The sequence below is a fragment of the Amphibalanus amphitrite genome, unplaced genomic scaffold, assembly GCF_019059575.1.
Source record: "Amphibalanus amphitrite isolate SeventyFive unplaced genomic scaffold, NRLGWU_Aamphi_draft 000092F_arrow, whole genome shotgun sequence".
Taxonomy (NCBI): domain Eukaryota; kingdom Metazoa; phylum Arthropoda; class Thecostraca; order Balanomorpha; family Balanidae; genus Amphibalanus; species Amphibalanus amphitrite.
Window position 1 is genome coordinate 297,356 of NW_024881588.1, and position 18,236 is coordinate 315,591.

General features: G+C 48.6%; 2 protein-coding genes across 4 annotated transcripts; one reads left to right on the plus strand and one right to left on the minus strand.

Annotated features, from left to right (window-relative positions):
* Positions 1-459: 459 nt before the first annotated feature.
* LOC122380146 (endoplasmic reticulum resident protein 29-like) lies at positions 460-2,703 on the plus strand. 2 transcript variants are annotated; one of them, XM_043363009.1, is made up of 4 exons: positions 460-483; positions 1,455-1,580; positions 1,766-1,864; positions 2,069-2,703. In XM_043363009.1, exons 2-4 carry the CDS (start codon positions 1,482-1,484, stop codon positions 2,483-2,485), a joined length of 615 nt encoding a protein of 204 aa, XP_043218944.1. In that variant the 5' UTR covers positions 460-483; positions 1,455-1,481; the 3' UTR covers positions 2,486-2,703. The 2 variants fall into 2 exon arrangements, with proteins under 2 accessions (XP_043218944.1, XP_043218943.1); XM_043363008.1 differs by lacking the exon at positions 460-483 and adding an exon at positions 607-789.
* A 1,012-nt stretch (positions 2,704-3,715) lies between these two features.
* On the minus strand, positions 3,716-17,592 carry LOC122380148 (ankyrin repeat domain-containing protein 13D-like). 2 transcript variants are annotated; one of them, XM_043363010.1, is made up of 15 exons: positions 17,445-17,592; positions 15,685-15,792; positions 15,194-15,329; positions 14,560-14,684; positions 12,993-13,038; positions 12,463-12,606; positions 9,562-9,745; positions 9,101-9,230; positions 8,457-8,561; positions 7,530-7,661; positions 7,078-7,228; positions 6,670-6,831; positions 6,311-6,414; positions 5,882-5,970; positions 3,716-4,880 (listed from the first exon to the last, which is right to left on the minus strand). In XM_043363010.1, the coding sequence occupies exons 2-15, from the start codon at positions 15,781-15,783 to the stop codon at positions 4,673-4,675; spliced, it is 1,815 nt and encodes a 604-aa protein (XP_043218945.1). In that variant the 5' UTR covers positions 15,784-15,792; positions 17,445-17,592; the 3' UTR covers positions 3,716-4,672. The 2 variants fall into 2 exon arrangements, with proteins under 2 accessions (XP_043218945.1, XP_043218946.1); XM_043363011.1 differs by having other exon boundaries at positions 17,574-17,587.
* Positions 17,593-18,236: the final 644 nt, after the last annotated feature.

Below are 18,236 nucleotides of genomic sequence, written 5' to 3' on the forward strand. Positions count from 1 at the left end.
TTTTTCGAGCAAGAGGGAAAGTTGATCCGTGTGTGATTCTTGCTATAACGTTACGAATGGTGGTAAGCAGGAGCGGCGCTGAATGTCACGGGGCGTTGGCGCTCACTGAGAGCCAAGATCGTTAGCGTCGGAGTAGATTCGGGAGGGAGCGTGTTGATATTGACCAAGTGTTAAAATCGATGGTAGACATTCAGATGTCCAAATCTAGCAGCAGGTACCAGGCAAACATTCGGCCGACCCGAATATGCTGCTCTCGCAACCGCTCCGCCGAATTATTCCAGCAGAAGTTTTGACGTCTTTCACCACAACCAGCAGATTCGAAAGTTCTCCGGTCGCCGCTGATCTGCAGGGAGCAATAGAGAAGAAAAAGCAAAAGCGACGTTGATGGCGCAACTGAGTCAAAACTTGACTGTTCAAATTATATCGTTCTGCAGATGCGGAGCTCAAGACTTGCTTGTTGCCTAGCAACTAGATTAAGATGAAGTGACTCGTGACAAGTTTCCTGGCAACATCACTCCATACTTTTGTTATCGAACATAATGATTAGACTTCCGATACGGTGCATGTCAGTCGCGCTGTGGCCTCTCTCGCTTGAAGTGTTGGGAAGTTTTGACTCCAACTTACATTATCCGTGTCACCTAACCCATCGGATTTGCTTTTCGTAGCATAGCCCAAATCAGATAGTCAACAATGTTTAGCTTATTAATTCTCTTCTTGGCTCTTGTTGGTCGCTCCTGCTGCCTAAATGGTCGTGGACTCACACCTCTTGATTCAGCATCATTTGACAAGGTATGAACATTGACATAATTATTCATTTACTTAGTGAAATCCTCATTCCTTAATGCCTAATTGTTAACAATCAGCTGACAATTTGATCTGTGGTATTTTGCATAGATGGGTGTTATTCCAATCAAGGATGAAATTCTCCATTTTCCTGTGGTGCCGATATGAATTTTCTGACATTGGCTCACTAACATGGATTAAACATACCTATACTGTACAATACTTGTTCATGTTTAATGTAATACAACAGTAGAACCTGCTTAATAAGTCCTCGGATAAACAATCCAGCCGCTTGTTGTGTCCACTTGAGCTGTTCACTGACCTCTGTAGAAACATAACTGACTCCATTAATAAAGCCTTAAGCAGATTCTGCTGTACTGTTACACTTAATAATTCATCCATTCATGATTCAGTTAAAGGTGCAATGAGCATCTCAGCTTAAACATCTCAAATTGGGTGCCATAGTTTTTTTTGTGCTGGATTTTACAGAAATGTGCAAAGGCGAAATTCAAATATGCTATGTAGTTTTGTGGTGGTTAAAATTATTTATAATGCAATATATAAGCATCTATCAGTAGGTTCAAGCATGACTAGTGGCTGTTCTCAATGAAGATCTGAATGAAATAGCATGGTGATAAATTAGTTACAGATAAAATATACCATGTTTACAGATAACTTCAAAATTCAAAGCAACTTTGATGAAGTTTGACACCTACTACCCATATGGCCCTGAGCATGATGAATTTGTCAAGCTAGCATCCAGCAGTGCAGACATTGATGACTTCTTAGTGGCAGAGGTAAGTATTAGTATGAAATGATAAATTGATATGTATTTAATTTGTTTGTTCATTGGTCATTCTAAATAAAAAGTAAAAAGAAATGTGTCTGATTAAGCTGTTTGTTTTTATGCAAGAGTTCATGAGTCCATGATTCTATTGGATACTTATGTGAAATTGTCTAACTGTGACCATGGCAATTGCAGGTTGGAGTAAAGGACTATGGTGATCTTGAAAACCAAGATATGCTGCAGAAATTCAAGATCTCAAAGGAGGAGCTACCAGTTGTACAACTCTATTTTCCAGTAAGTCCTCCTTTGAAACTGTCCAGACCAGTTTATTTCACAATTTGCCTTTCTTGTCACTGTGAACACAGCATATAGTTATGCTTTGCTGACACTGTACTCTGATCAGTCATGTATTCTGTGCATTTTGTTAGAAGACTACTGCTCGCTTATTGTTGATAATTACAGTTTGAACTCCTATAACACTGAGATTCCTCCCCACAGGACGGTCGGCCGGCCATTCGTTTCACAGGCAGTATCAAGGAGAGCGCGCTGCGCCGGTTCGTCCGGTCGGCGGGCGTGGCGCTGCCGCTGCCGGGCACTCTGCCGGAGCTGGACGAGCTGGCCGGCCGGCTGGTGTCTGCTGTCGGCTCCTCAGAGCCCGCCACAGCCCTCCTGGAGGAGGCAGAGACGCTGGTGGACTCGGCGCCCGGGAGGAGGAAGGATGCGGCGCGATACTACGTGCGCGTGATGAAGGAGGTGATGGAAAAGGGGCACCAGTTCGTGCAGAAGGAGGAGGACCGACTGAAGGCGCTGCTGGAAGGGAAGCTGTCCCAGAAGAAACGGGCCGAGATGGAGGCCAGGCTGAACGCCCTGCAGGCTTTCACAGCGCCCGGGCTGGGCGAGAAAGATGAGTTGTGAGAGAAGTTAGTTTGCTAATGTTTCGGAAGATGGACAAGTGGTTAACGACAATGGTGATGACTAACGAGTTCGGGCATTATTAGACAAGATGTGTGGTTTCACGCAAAGATATTTGGTCGTGTGGGCATGACGTATGGACTTGACATATTCAAGACATTCATCTCATTCTAAGACATATGGGTTTTTTTCAGCTACAGGGTGACACAAAAAAAAACGGTCATCACCAAATTTCGAATAACTTCGGAAGTTTTATTCAGATCATCACCAAACTTCGGCCACTTAAGGTCACACCTATGTAGCATACATCCACCAAGTTTCAAGTCTTCACAACGAATACTTTTAGTACAGTGTGTGTTTTACTGACGCTCCACAATGTGCTCCAGGTGAGCGCCACGGCGCTGCAGGGCGTAGGCACACCTGCATCCGGCGGGCAAAGTTGTCGATAACCCGATGGCTGTGCACTTTACAGAGTGCAATGGCCTCTGGAGACAGTGCTCAGGGGGTGTGCTACCCCTGAAACGTTATTCTTATCGGGTTATCGACAACTTTGCCCGCCGGATGCAGGTGTGCCTACGCCCTGCAGCGCCGGGGCGCTCACCTGGAGCACATTGTGGAGCGTCCGTAAAACACACACTGTACTAAAAGTATTCGTAGTGAAGACTTGAAACTTGGTGGATGTCTGCTACATAGGTGTGACCTAAAGTGGCCGAAGTTTGGTGGTGATCTGAATAAAACTTCCGAAGTTATTCGAATTTTGGTGATGACCGTTTTTTTTGTGTCACCCTGTATAAAATAAGACGTTTTAGGTTACCGCGAACTTATTGCGACATACTGCGCAGATAGACGTTGCCACATTGGGGTGACGGGTACCTACTGTACGATTGTGTGAAATGTGAGTACTGTACTGTCTTGTATTTATCGACGATGTGACGGCGATGTGATCGAATAATGTGTTATTTCGGTGATACCTGTCTGATGCCAAGGTCATGTGATGATAACCGGATCCGTCCAAACTCAAACTGTTATTTCGCATACATGCTGTATTTTTGTCCTTGGCTGTTACTGCCGCAGTTTGTGATTGTTTCTGTTAGTGTGTTTTACGTTACCATTTGTGGCGTCTGCTGCATCCATTCGGTGTTTGGCGTTGCTTGTTCGTTCGCATTTATAAAAAAGTTAAAAATAAATGGCCATTCACGATGTTTGTTAACGCCATTGCCAAACACTTATTTAGGGGTTGTCAGCATGTATTGACTGACGTTAGGGAAGGGGGGGGGGGGGTACATAATAAGGTCGACAGTTGCCATCACAGTCAGGCTAGCCAGCACACATTGCCAGGGACACCACTCGCCTCGCCCGCCCGCCGAACGATGCCCACAGCGACCGCCCCGGGTCCACACGACAGCGCCCGTCACCCCCGGTTCGGCAGTGATCTTAGTACGCGATAGTTTGGCTCCGACGCCTGCCAGCGCCGGCCCGTGGAGACCAAAGGCGTTCGGAAGGGCCCCGGCCCCGCCAGCGGATAAGTAGCGTGTTTGTCTCAAGCTAGGCGTCAGTTCACTTCAACAGGCCATACATACGTACACACACAACACTCATTATATGATAGCACTGGCTTTGGTATGAATATGCGAATAAATAGCAAAAACGAATGCTCTCGGTCGGTCATTGAGCAAACCTCTGCGGGTCCTCCGCTGCGGGCGCTCTCGACCGACGCCTCCCATCCTCTGCTGTCGGCACTCCGCGCTCTGCCGACCCAGGTTTACTGATGGCTGGCCCACACATCCCGTGGTGTTCTGACAGGCCGCTGGTGAGCCAATGGTTGTCCGTATGGATATCATCGACCTCTTACAGACACCGGTCCGGCTGTGCGGGAGGCGCCGGGCGCTTTATGGCTGTTCCAGGTTCTAACCCCACTCATCACTGATCCATCGAGGTTAACTTCGCTCACTCGCAAGGCCTCGTTCTAGCGCGATCTCTTGCCGGTATTGCCGAGCTGATGTCTCATTCTGGTCCAGTCCAATTTCTCGCTTCCCCACCATTCCAGTGGGGACTCAGTAATTCCTGCCACTCCAGCACGTTGTCTGGCCGCTCCAGCAGATTCTCCAGCCGTTCTAGCAGGTTCTCCAGCCGTTCCAGCAGGTTGTCTGACTGCTCCAGCAGGTTCTCCAGCCGTCCGATCATCCCCACTCACTGTTCGAGCAGCGACAGCTCGATGGCTCTGCGCATCTCCTCCTCCTCCTGTCGGCGGCGGAGGTCGGCAGCCGCGTCCTCGCGCCGGGACAGCTCCAGCGCCGCCGCCAGCGCCGGGTCGTCGGGACTGGCCGGGGTGACCGGGGCCGGCCCGCCGCCCCCTCCGCCGCCGCCCCCGTCCGGACACAGGGACAGCTGTATGGCCCTGTGTCGGCAGAGAGCGGGCGTGACTGACGGTCCGGCCAACGGGGGCCCGGAGAGGGAGCTGCTGCTAGGGTGGGTGATGTGGGGGGGGGGGGAGGGGGGATACAGGGTGTGAACGAACGACACGACAGTTGCGATATACAGTATACAAACTGTTAATGCTAAATATTAATCTGATTAATTACGGCAAGATACTAAATAAGTGTTAAGTGTGACTACGTTATATTAATTACGTTGCAAGAGTGCCTGCTGTGACTGGCTTCTAGTTGCATAGCAGCTGACCACTAGAAAGCAAAGTAGCAAAATAATATCAGTCCACAATACAAGCAGCAGGACCACAGATGGACATAGGGAGTTAGCGGGGGCCCTGACTACATTTATAGCCCTTAGACGATATACGTGAATTTTCGTCGATACAAGGAGCTAATGCTTAGCCTACGTGCTTCTTTGCAGTTGAATACGACTAGATGCGTGAGATATCGTCTTTCATACGATTATCTGAATTACGACTGTTAGGAAAAGCAAAATATGCTTCAGAGGATACTGAAAACGCCTATACGTCGTGAACTAGAAGAAGCGAAGTCAGCTACATCAATTGCTAGTGCTTATACATCTAGAGGAATTTCGAGAGCTCTGTGTGACTAAAAACGGAACCCGGCTACTCTTCAGCCGGACTTTTGGTCTCGGCGTGTCGCCTGTGAGCCCGTTAGAGACGCTCAGTCTCGGCGGCGGCGGCGCAGGGACAGGGTGCGGACCAGGCGCGAGACCAGACTATCGCCGCCCTGTGATCCCGGTCTGTCGGCGGCCTGTCCCTCGGCCGGCCGGCGCGGGCCGCGCACAGAGAGACTCCGGCGCAGACCGCCCGTCCCCGGCGCGGGACGGTCGGCCGGCCCGTCCGCCGCCGGCGTGCCGCGTCAAAAGATGGACTTTCGGCGCCGGCCGCTGTTGGGCACAGACAGTTTGGAGGAGCGGCTCGGCGGCATGCGGCCCGTGCTGCAGTACCTCTGTAGCATCTGTTCGTCGAGGTCGACGGGCGGGTGGCAGCCGCGCGGTGTGGCTGACTCGGCCCGCAGCGCCTCCCAGATGTCCACCTGCGGAGGGGAGGGAGGGGGCTGATCAGAGCCTGATGTCCACAGAGGAACAAAGAAGAAGTTTGACCAAACGTCTACTGACCAAACGGGAGATAGGGGAGCATCCTGATGTGACTGGGATAGAAAAGTCGTTGATTTTAGTATTTCAAACTGAGGGCAATAGTGACAACAAGAGGAAACCAAGGGCAAAACCGTCATTCAGATGCTGATATTGAATCTGCAGATCAATCACTGATAGGGAAATACAACGTAGCTTAAAATGACACAAGCTGCTCACAAGACCTATATCACCCCGTGCCACCAGATAGTAACACTCCGACCACAGCGACCCGCCCGTTACCTGTTCGTTCTCTGTGCCGGAGTCGAGCAGGCTCTGCTGGATGGCCATCTGTAACAGTTCGTCTTCCTCGTCCGGCCCGCCGTAGTGCCGCAGCACACCAGAGCCTGGCCCGCACACACGCACAAAGTGAGCGCGTTATTGGTGGGACACGGGTGTGGACAGATGTCAAGGCACAGAGTTTGATCTGTGGCAAAATTATTTACGAGTAAATGAAAGTTCACCAAATTCCCTCCTGCTCAAGGCGCCACTCACACCATTTATCACACTGGCTTCTCAAACCTTCTCTTCTCTCTGGTCTCCCAGCAACCCTCTCATCCTCCCTTACGCCCTCCTCGCCAGATCTTTCCTCCCCCTCTCACCGACACTCCGGTACCCCGGCGGCGGCTCGAACACGGCGTCATCGACCACACAGGTGAGCCGGTCCTCTTCCTGCAGTACAGAGACGTTCGGCACCGGCTCGTCCACGCCGAATATGTTGCCGAACGTCACGCGGGCCGTCAGCACGTGGAACAGCGGGATCTCTGCAAAAGGAGGAAGGGTGGTGAGTTCAGCAAGTGGAATAGCCTGGGATGTTAGCGGCAGAGAGGAACGAGTCAGCAAGTACCCTGACCAGATGTTATAGCATATAGCTGTACAGCTTCGGACAATCACAGCTGATACCAAGTTAGTTAAAAAGTCGTAGTTAAAAACTCAACTACACCAAAGTCCGATCTGTAACGATTTTTAGGCAATGTAGCAGAAAACGATTCGCGATTGGGTCGCCTCACCTATTTTTACGGGGAAGCCGGCGGGGAGCTGCATCTGGATGAACTCCTTCAGCTTGGCGAAGTGTGTCGACTGTATCGACATGAGGTCCACAATAGGCATCACCTGTTCCTGCAGGCTCAGCGGGTACTCTTCGCACAGCCACAGCGTCGCCTGGAGAAAAAAAGCATATATACAGAACCATCGCAAAACTTCAGGGCCATGAGCAAACAAGAAAAACGTGGTTAAAAACAGATATAACGTTCAATTTTTGCTCTCAGCTAGTTGGAAGCCAACTAAGACTTATATATTACTTGACACGCATTGTACATGTCGTGCGATGCTGCCGTAACTATGTTGCAATGAGCTCACATTTGACCTGAGCACAAATTGCGAAAACCAAATACCAATGGCTCCCGCCCTCAATGACCTACTCTTCTGATAATTCCATCGACACGTCCAGCTGGCGACTGACCTTGAGTTTCTGCGTTTTGACCGATGTGGAGCGGGGTCGGCCAATGTCGCGGTCACCAAGGTCACAGGTCGGGTCAAAGTACTCCTCTGCACTGATGTGGCACGGGTTCGTACTCTGCTCCGACAACTCCGTCTGTGCATAAAGAGGGAAGTGGAGCAGCAGTCAGCGGGGTTGATTGGTCAACAATAATGGCCAAACGTTAATCCCCAATAATTTAGGTATACAATTACAGCTACAAAATTCACGAAAGTGAGAAACACTGCTATGATAAAGGAGGAAAGAAAACTAAGTAAGATGAAGTATGTCCCTGAGCTCAGACGTTCCAATATTCAGTCAAACGCATTCCTTTATGTTTCTTATGATGAGTTCGTAGAGATGGCTCAATTCATGCTCACGGGCGCGCGGCCATCCACCATTCCAGGCCGAGCATAATGACAACTGGCCGCCCGTTAAAGTCACGCTCGCTGCACCCGTGCCTACCAATTGTGGCTCATAGCCGGGCCAAAGTTCAACGCCTGGGGTTAAATGGCCGTGCCGAGTGGACTCGTGGCCCAGACTGTCAAAGTACCCCGGCCAGGCTATTTGTAAATGACACTGCAACGTTATCACGGAACGGCATGCAAAATCACAGCCGTCGCTGGGCAGTGGCACCCAAACTTAACCACACAAAACCCAGGTCAACTAAAGCGAGTGTCGACCATCTGTTTGCAAACTTTAATCTAAATCAGCACGAGCTTCAAAAGCATATATCACGGGACATAGATCATCACATCACCAGACGGCCTGACGACTCTGCTCTCCAGTCAGATCCCAATTCCCAATCCCCTCCTTTCTCTTAGTCCCTCTTTTGTATCTCAAGCTTAAAACCACTTTATCAATAACTGAAGCCCTCTGCTGTGATTATTTCACCGTCCGGCGCTGACTCACGGTGGTCGCCTCGGGCGAGGGGGTGCGTCGCGCCTCCTCCACCTCTGCCACTCCCAGGATCGAGTGCAGCGGGTTCTTGACAAAGCTGCGCGTCTGCTCCCGGTCCTGGTGGCACAGTCAGGAATAGGTTAGTGTGATCCGGCCGCCTTTGCACCCATGAATGATGGGAGGGGCAATACATTAATATTTGACAACAAATCTACACTATTTCCAATGTGTTCAGTTAAGAGCAAAAAAGCTTAAAGTAAACTATTTCAAACAGGGAAAAAGGTGAGCAGCTCAACGTAAGAGGACGCTTTTTTTTGTTGGGTTAGGCCCTTTCGGTCGACAAGACCATTGCAGAGCCGGAAGGATGATAGGTATTAGGGGGAGACATTGGTCTGGGCAGGCACCCTAGTGAGTCGCCGGGGCTGAGCCCGTCCAGAGGACAGGCCACCCAGCCCCAAGGCACCCACTGCACCCGGCTACGGGGTGCGCTCCCTCAGGAGCAGCGGTGCCGCTCCAAGGGAGCAGCCCGCATGAGATAAAGTTGCCTGTCCAGCCCGGAGGGGGGTTGCGGCGTGGAGGAGAAGGATTTCTGTATCCTGAGGATAGAAGCACGGAAAGGTGAGAGGAGAGGACGCGTTGCGCAGTTCGTCCCGTACCTGTTCGGAGAGGTGTTCGGTGCGCGTTTTGGTGATGAGCTCGACGTTCGAGGCGGAGAACACCTTACACTCGCGGCCACTGACCTCTTCGGTCCGGTCCGACCGCCAGCCCCAGATGCCAGACTTGTTCCTGAGATACAACATAGCAGGACACGTAAACATCGATAGCATATCCCACAGGCCACACATCATAAATATTTGTCGTAATGAGACAGCATCCTGCCCCATACATTTGACATTACTAGTGCAATCCGCAGTGGGCATATACAAATTGAGCGCACTTACACCAAACTAATTCCGGGTGTTTTATCTTCCTAGCCCGGTTACTTATCATTCACTTACCCTTAATTCTCCCCTCTAGCCTTCCCACCCTCCAGTAACAGTAACCAACAGCCCCACAGCTCCCACGGACCCTTTCCCCATTCTCATTCCCTCTCCATCCCGCGCATCCCGTGCCGTACCGTTCGAAGTTGATTTTGGCCGTGTCGATGTAGGTGGTGACGATGGGCGTGGTCAGCCGATGCTCGATGGCGGCCGCGTCCGGCCCCACCGCCCCGGCCAGCACCTCGCCGCTGGCCAGCTGAACCTCCTCAGAGAACACGACGCGCTCCTCGTGGTCCACCTCGGTCACCACCACACGGTCACCTGACGGGGAAGTCGGACGGGCGTTAGAGGCGGAGCAGAGGATCGGCAAAGGCTAGCGGATGTTAACCCGCGCCCAGATGGGGTCTGCCGAGCAACGCGGTCTGATGGGGGGGGGGCATTTTGCCCCCCCCCCTCAGATCTCGAGAACCACGCAACATAGCGACAAGCGGTAAACGGTGTTGGATAGCCCCAACGGGGAGCTACCTTGTGACCCAATTTCATTGACCTCGGTCAAACCGATGACGTCACAGGTCAGGTCAAAGGTCGAATTTTCACCGTTTACAGGCATTTCAAGAAATGCGTTGTAAAATCGAGTAAAATGCATTTCATTGAAAATCATCGATGGGGAAATGTTCTTCAAACACATATTTTGCTATTTGAGGTCACTGATACCAGGTCAGGTCACAGAGGTCAGGTCACTGGGGGGGGGGGGGGGTCACAATATGAAAGTGTCGTGTGATACATGTTTTATGGTCCATTTTACATGACAAATGCGATTATGTGGGTCAGACAGACTTTAGGGCCAGCTTAGGTCACGTTTTGGTCAAGGTCAGGTCAAGGTCAGGTCAAATTAGGTCAAATTTCAAAGTTGATATTTTTGCATAAAATGGGTATCGATTCGATGCAGCTCGTCACGGGAAGTTCAATGGTGGTCTCCGTTTTGCGCTAAGAGGTCTAGAATTGCTAAAAATTGAGTTCAAAAATTTGACGTCATCAATTTTTAACAGTTTTACTTTTCTCGCTATAACTTGGCCAAAAAAGGGGCATCGATCTAAAACTTGGTATGTATATCGAAGAGCGCAGGGACTATCACATTTATTCCGTTTTTTTTTTTTCGAAATTCGAAAAATTTTTGGAAATTTTTTGAGTTTTTCTAAAAAAATCAATTTTTTTGATTTTTGGGGGTCAAAATCCCAAAATTTCGAAAATCCGAGATAGCAGTTTTGTAGCGCCGTCTTTTCTCTAGTCTACACAACCACATAAAGAACTTTAAAATTGCTTGTTAACTGTAGAATTTGTGAGCGTTTAAAGATGTCATGTTTTTTGCTCATTTTTACTCGAACATGACCTCAGTTTGACCTCAATAACTCCTGACCTCAGACCTGAGGTGACCTGTGACTTGAAATTTTGTGTGAAGGTGTCAAATTGATGCCCGGTAAGGTACCCAAAATTTGGCGGCGCTGCGCGCCGCCGTTTTCTCGCTATTTAAGAAAAACCACAGGGGGGGGGGGGGCAAAATGCCCCCCCCATCAGGGCACGGGTTAACCGACGGAACAACTGAGCAACGGATACCAGCGGCAAGGCAGCGGTCTCACATTGTATTGCCGTGAAATCTCATTTTTTAATCGAAGGAAAAAGTTTACAAAAAAGACCTAGACACTTCCGCTGTTCTGCATCAACTCGTCATCCTAGGTCTGACATAATTAAAGAAAACAAAACATTCATGAGCACATCCCAAACAATATGTTTTATCGTTATACATGCCTCCTTCCCTCGGATGATTATCTGAAAGATGGAACGCAAGTAAAAATCGCTATAATAGCTCTTATTAGCTACTCTGTTACAAAGGTAGATCCCGTGCGACCTTGGTGATCAATGTTACATCACCAACAGAATTGCTGAACAATTAAGAGTCCGGCAGTAAAAGGGGTCTGCTAGAGGGGATCATGTGTGTCGAGTGTGAACAATGCTTACAACTTGTCCCCTCTGGTTGCCTGCTGGGTGAGACATTGTGCTATCTACTACGGCAAGGAATGGTGCTCAAGAAAGGAACATAATGTCCCTTCAGAGGGATTGCTGGGTGATAAAACAAAAGCTTTATCAATACCACCGCAACTTACGTCTTCGTACGTAAGTACGAAGACGTAAGTTGTCTCATCTTTTTTTCCGCAGAAGACACTACACTAGAGCCAGGTACCAGCGCTTTTACAAACTGCTGACAGGACAACGACAGCTCCGTCACCCCCAGAGACCGAAGGGGGAATCTAGTTAGAGCATTGTGCGCGATCACAGTTCCCATTGCACTACTAATTCGATTACTAATGAACGTAGCTGTGCTCCGCCCAATCATATGTATGAATGAGGTCCATGGAATAAGGTGACCGTACTAGTCCGTCAAATACCAGTGTATACGATATGCCACCAACAGGGAGTGAATACAAACGATTTTACCCAACCAAATGAGCATATCAGTCGAGTCGCTGTGCTGTCGAAAACTGTGGTACCGGTAACTAATGTGATACGTGGTGCTGGAGCCCTCGGTTCTGTGAGGATGAATCTACTGTGGCTAACTGCCCTGGTGCACTTCCTACCACTTCGCCCGCCTACCTTCAGGCTTCTCGAGCAGTGAGTAGATCATAGTTCTGTTACCCCGCACCGGTTCAAACGCTCCTGATCGACCGAACACAGCGTGAATCACCATATCAGAGGTACAGAACCGACACAGCCGGGGTAAAACATGCCTCGGCATACCTTATCGTGCACGAGTCATTGTGTGTCATTGATCGCTACGTAGTTGAAAGCAAGCACGTTACTTGAGCATTGCTCAACTCGGACAAGTTTGTGAGTCAATGGAGGCGTAAAAGCTCGCATGATCACAATCAACACAGGAGATTAGCATTACTATAAGATACTTATAATCCCGTTGTATCGACATCTGTATCGTATCATACCGCATTCTATGACCTATCGTAATCCCCGCCGCCTACGTGACTCACTCTGTCCTTTGAAGATGTAGCTCTTGTTGCCTCGCTGCCAGCTGGTATCGTCAAAGCCGAGCAGAGTGGTGTCAATGCGAACTCGCGAGCCCCGCTTGTACACCTTGTAGGTGTCGTGCGGGCACATTCGGGACACGAGGGGCACTGCAGGGAGGGGAGACGGCGTGGGGGGGGGGGGTGACGCGTCAGTTGTAGGTAATACAGTACAGAGCTCGTATAATATTTAGTGCTGGGTTCCGAGACCTCATAATCCTAAAATAGTCCAGGACCTGAATACAAGGCTAGCAAATGGTCCCAAGTGTACGGTTACATGCACGACGGACGGGAATTTACAGCAATAGTATGTAGTTGTGTGACATTTATAAATACACCGAAGGCGGACAGTACGCCACCTAAAACCTAGGCTATAGGTGAATGCATATATGATATGATTATTGCGCCGATATGGGCTGATGCATGATCCGCCTCCATTCAATAGCTTACGTATCCTGTTCCTCACACAACCCTTCAGAGACTATTATAGAGCTTACCCCAGCTGGCAAACTCCCACTTCATCTCCACATAGAAGTCGGGTGCCTGTAAATATATGGAAACAATCGGAGCCGAGTTAAAAACGCTTCATCGCGGCGAACTAAAAAAAAAGAGACGGTAAAAACTAATAGCTTCATAAAAAATGTTAAAATCATGTAAACAAAGAAGGCCGCAGTACTTGCGATTGTTAGCCTGAAACCAACTGCAAGAGTGAACAAGCCAAATGAAAACGCCACTGATTCGGTACGATCGCATATCGCGCCAGCATCCTGGTCAACGCGGATCCAAGCCAACATCCCCCCTCCCCCGCCCCCGTCTCTCCTCCCCTCCACTTTGTCCCTCCCCTCCCCTCTCTTTCTCCCGACCCGGATCCCGCCGGTCGACTCCAGAGACGCTCGAAAGGTCAGGGGTGCAGCGGGACGAGCCAGCGGGGAGGGAGAGGGACGGCAGGGAGTGAAGCCATGTCCGGCATCGATTGAGGCGCAGAGCGCCGCCGCTCACACACGGCGCTATCTCACCGGCCGCACCGGGGCTCTGAGTAGCACCGGGGTGTGATTAGCGTAACAGTCCCAGTAAAGCACCCGGAATTAGGTCCGGGTTCGGTCGAACAGCGGACCTGAACGGCTTGGCTGGTTACTGTCTAGCCAGCGCCAATGCCCAGCGTGGTTCGACTAGATTCGGTTTTGTTCGGTGCTTGGTTCACACGTACTTGTACAGTTTCAGAATACTCAAGTCAATACACCACGTCAAATCCAGAATGGCCTAGAGCCATTGATAATCAGCGAAACCAACCCAGTTAGCTCGAAGCTATAATTCAGAATTATCTGGTCTAACCTCGAATACTCTGAATTTGTCGTACGCGTTTGTTCGCAGATACGTGCTTTGCATACTTAGCATGATTCAAAGTCTCAACGTTACATTCAAGGTGGCTCGGGTAATCAAGCCAAAATAATGTTTTTGATCATCCCCCTATAGTTCGCACCCTTATAGTCTTACAAACTCCCACTGATAAGAGACTAGAGTCTAGACTGGAGCTGCCAGCGAGCCCGCAACTGTCTGGTGCGGCGCCCGGAGCCGTCGGGAAGGGCGCGGCTGAGGAGGGAGGGGGAGGCGGGGACGCACATGTACGGCCTCGGGAAGCCGCGCCGGTCGAATTGGCCGCTCCCACGAGGGCGGCAGACACACGTATCACCCGACTCCTGACAGCAGAGGTAGGCGAGACGCCAGCGGACGCCCACGTCACAGCAAAACAATACCACTGGGTGGTCGGACACTGGACGGGTTCGGATCCCGACCAGCGGATCTGCTACCCTGCGGCCTCGTTACTCGCCCCATTGACCTCCCTGAGCCACCCACTGACCTCTGCTGACCTTTGTGGGTGGTCCCGCTGACCTCTGTGACTGACCCACTGACCTCCTTGACCCTCCCTGCTAACCTCTGTAACCCACCCCACTGGCCCCTGTGACCCGTGCACTGACCTCTGTGAGCCCTCATCCCCTCCACCTCCGGGGTCAGGGGTGCAGCGCTCGAAAGGTGTGACCCATCTCTGTGACCCGCCCCACTGACCTCCGTGAGCCGCTGCAGCAGCGCCGGCAGCGCCGTGGCCCGACTGCTATACCGCTGCACGTCCCGCTCTCGGAGCACCATCTGCGCCAGCTCCGGGTCACCCGTGGAGATCGCCTCTTGGGACACTGCCGCAACCGCAGACATGACGAGCGTTACAGAACGGGTGTATAATAAAGAATGTCATACATGCCAGAGCCCTGCTTCACGGCACGCCGTTACAGTGCACTGCAGCATTGGTGCGGCGTTCGAGATGAATTCGCTTCGATGCTTCAGCGTTGCGACTCGCGAGCGTCCGAGTTTGTTGATGTTCCCATGGAAACCCAAAACACCGATACGCGTAGCGCGCTGTGAGTGTCGTGCCGTGAAATAGGGCCCCAGTGTATAACTGGTCAGGAATGCTCAGAACGCAGTCTGTAGCTTGAATTACAATGCGATGCAAAAAGGTTTCTTGAATCTACTACATGAGAACATATTTTAAATAAGAACAAAATAAGTCCGAACTGACATCGTCAAACAATATAAAGAGATCTCCCTTATCACAATCGTGTAAATGCCATGTTGATGAGGATAGTGTGAAGCTTCAAATTTCAACAGCATACATCCGACTCCCGGCCTTCCGCGGCCCGCGGCGTACCGTTCCATCCTGCGGCGTTGTCGGCGTTGACGTTACAGTTGTGGCGCAGCAGGACTCGCGCCGCGGCCGTCCGGCCCAGGGTGACGGCCAGCATGAGGGGCGTGCGGCCGCGCGGGTCCCTCCGCTCCCGGTCGGCCTGCAGGGGGAGCGTGGATACGAACATGGTGACCGAGGCGCATCGGACGGGAGCGGAATACCGGCGACGTACACAGCGATCCAACTATGGTACTGGAAGGGGAATTCTAATAGTTAGGAAGGGTTGACCATTTACAGACTTGGTCACCTTAAGTTCTTTATTGCAGCTTTCTGCTTCTTTCTATGCCAGTTTTTTTAACCTTTTCGACTATCAAAGGTGTCGATTTACAATGAGCCCTCCCTCATAAGGTTGGCTGGTATACCCACCCAGAAGCAGGGTAACACAAAACCACACCTTGAATTGATAGAATAGTTGGATGTCACGGAGGAAAACACATCAATTAGAGAATACTTACATCGATTTTCTGCAATTCTTCCTCAAGTTTAGCATGTTCATCATTCCAGACCAGCCAGTGCAGAGGAAACCTCTCATATATGTCATTAACTGCTTCCATTATCAGCAGCTGAAACATACAATAAATGGTAGCTGCAAGCCCTGAATGCTGATGAATTGCTACTCAGTACATTACACAGGACAGCAGCAAAAGCCATTACACAATACATAAGTGTAGCCTAGTTAAAATTGCCAAGGGGTGCTAGTTGAGTGAAAAAACAGTTTTGCTTTAAAACGCCCTTTTTGCTTAGGTATGTTGCTCAAACACAATTGTTTTCTTTGTTCTAGATATATTGCAGAAACAAAAGTAAACATCAAATCTAAGAGCATGGATCTACTAAATGACACATGAAGCACCCACTACAGGCTATCAACACATTGTGTCACCTGTGTAGATGCCATTAGGTATCATTATATGCATTATTTCATGCAAATAGGAACATCATCAAAAGCTGATCAACACCACCAATGTCAAATGTGTCAATCAATATGTCTCATATCCATATGTCTGCCTCAACATAGAGAAGAGAGCTGCTGACTCTAAAGACTGCTACCTAACTGTTTTAAATTCAACACAGCTTTTGAGTATAATTTTACTAGCATCTACAAACTATAAAGGTGCTGAAAAAAATAGGGGAATCCTGTGGGTGTTTTTCTCTTCCTTCCAATCATTTCCAATAAGACTGGATGACATTACTATGGTTACAAACACACTTGTTAGCTTATGTGTGAGCAAAAGTAAAAAAAAAACATGTGCTCCACATTGGTACTAGCCATAGACAGAAAATACTTCATACAAGACACTAATATTGTGCCAAAAATCAGTAGGTGCCTTTATATTATTTGTCAGGAAATAAGCAGGTTATTGATTCAGTTCCCTAACACCATATTAGGACAATAGATAGTGCCCTACCCTTTATTGTAAAGAAATATGTCAAATGTTAGTTTTCATTGGTCCTGAAATAATGCTAAACTCCCTGTAGAAGATACTGAAATATGCCTCCAAACTATGAGTATGAGGTATCAATAAAACAGTACAAATAAGCCTACCATTATTTCTAATTTTTTCTATATACACAATCATATCAATTCAACCTATCTTTTTCTCAAAAACTATCTTCATAAATTATAAAAAAAATGAATGGTGAGAAAAATAGGCATTTCTGCCAGAGCAGCAGGATCAAGCTTTATTTTCAGTTTATCAGGTGATTACTGATTAGGGGATCTATATTTCACTCCAGTGGCAAAATAGGATCAATTTTCAACCTCTGTATAGGGCTGATTTCTTTGCTTGAGAAACATTTTGATTTTATTTTGAGTGGTGTATTTTCTGGTAATGCGAGAAATAATATCATCCTGATCCCATAAGCCATTTTTTCAGTTAAGTTACACTGATCTCAAGTAAATGATGTGAACTGTAAAATTTAAATGAATGCATGCTGTGAATGTAATTTTCTACAAAACAATTACCTAAATTAGGTAACTCAGTCAACTCAAACGAGAAGCTTTGACGAGACAACACTTATCAGCTAAAAACAGTCAAACATGTCACAAACTCACTTCAATAGATGGTAAAAAAGCAAAAATAAAATTAGGTACTATTAGTCTGTTGCAGGCTAGAGATGTATTGAAATGATAAAAACAGCTAAGGCCTGAGGCCAATCATTCCCCTCTCCAGCTTAACACGATTATAATGGGCTAAAAATAAATAATTACACCTACCTTCCATCCAATCTGCTGCACAATAGACCGAATACACCGAATGGGTGTACGGAATATTACCAAAACAATTATAAAAACAGCCAGGCACACAAACACGGAACACCACCAACATTCACATTTCACGCCCACCTCCCTCTCTTCTCTCGTCGACGGCGACGAGGGCGACGAATGGGCATATTTACGTCTGGACAACGAGTTGCGGGGAAAAGTGCTGATTTTGTTGCAGTTTTAGGAGCCGGTGATTAGGCTGGATTTTTGGGTTACTTTTTCGTTCCGATTCATGTATTTCATAGTGTTTGGCTTTTGAATATTTTAGTTCTTTCAGATAAATATTACTTGCCTTACAACTTTTGTAAAAACGATTCATTTTTTATAAGCCGACCGTCAGAGTCCTAAAAATACATCAGCCCTACAATCATTGTAAACAAACAAATGGAGCAATACTTGGATCTGTTCCAAGGCGCTTTTTAAGTTTATCTGGTGGTTTCCGTACTCTTGTACGTCGTTTTGTTGGATGTTTTGAATCCCTTAAGATTGACTTATATCATATTTAAGAAGCATGTGACTGAAAACAATTCGAAGTATCCAGGAGGCTGATAGAGGTCCTGACTCCTGAGCAATATCAATATCAAGTTGAACTTGAAGTTATGAAATTTTGGTTGATAAACGCAAGTTGATCGGGCTCATATATCAGCAAGAAAAAGTAAAATTAAAAGAGCTTATTGGCCGAAAACAAGCTATAATATTGCAGATCTTTGAGCAATACTGAAGAGCGCGCTGAGCAGGATCATG

What these genes read in the sequence shown, in the direction of transcription:
- LOC122380148 (XM_043363010.1), bottom strand. Translation starts at nt 15,783, where the DNA reads ATGGAAGCAGTTAATGACATATATGAGAGGTTTCCTCTGCACTGGCTG. An exon ending in TGCTGCAGCGGCTCACGGAG is followed by an intron (nt 13,039 to 14,559) that starts GTCAGTGGGGCG and finishes ATATATTTACAG; the next exon opens with GCACCCGACTTCTATGTGGA. An exon ending in CCGGCACAGAGAACGAACAG is followed by an intron (nt 5,971 to 6,310) that starts GTAACGGGCGGG and finishes TCCCCTCCGCAG; the next exon opens with GTGGACATCTGGGAGGCGCT.
- LOC122380146 (XM_043363008.1), top strand. Translation starts at nt 691, where the DNA reads ATGTTTAGCTTATTAATTCTCTTCTTGGCTCTTGTTGGTCGCTCCTGC. An exon ending in ATGACTTCTTAGTGGCAGAG is followed by an intron (nt 1,581 to 1,765) that starts GTAAGTATTAGT and finishes TGGCAATTGCAG; the next exon opens with GTTGGAGTAAAGGACTATGG. An exon ending in TTGTACAACTCTATTTTCCA is followed by an intron (nt 1,865 to 2,068) that starts GTAAGTCCTCCT and finishes TCCTCCCCACAG; the next exon opens with GACGGTCGGCCGGCCATTCG.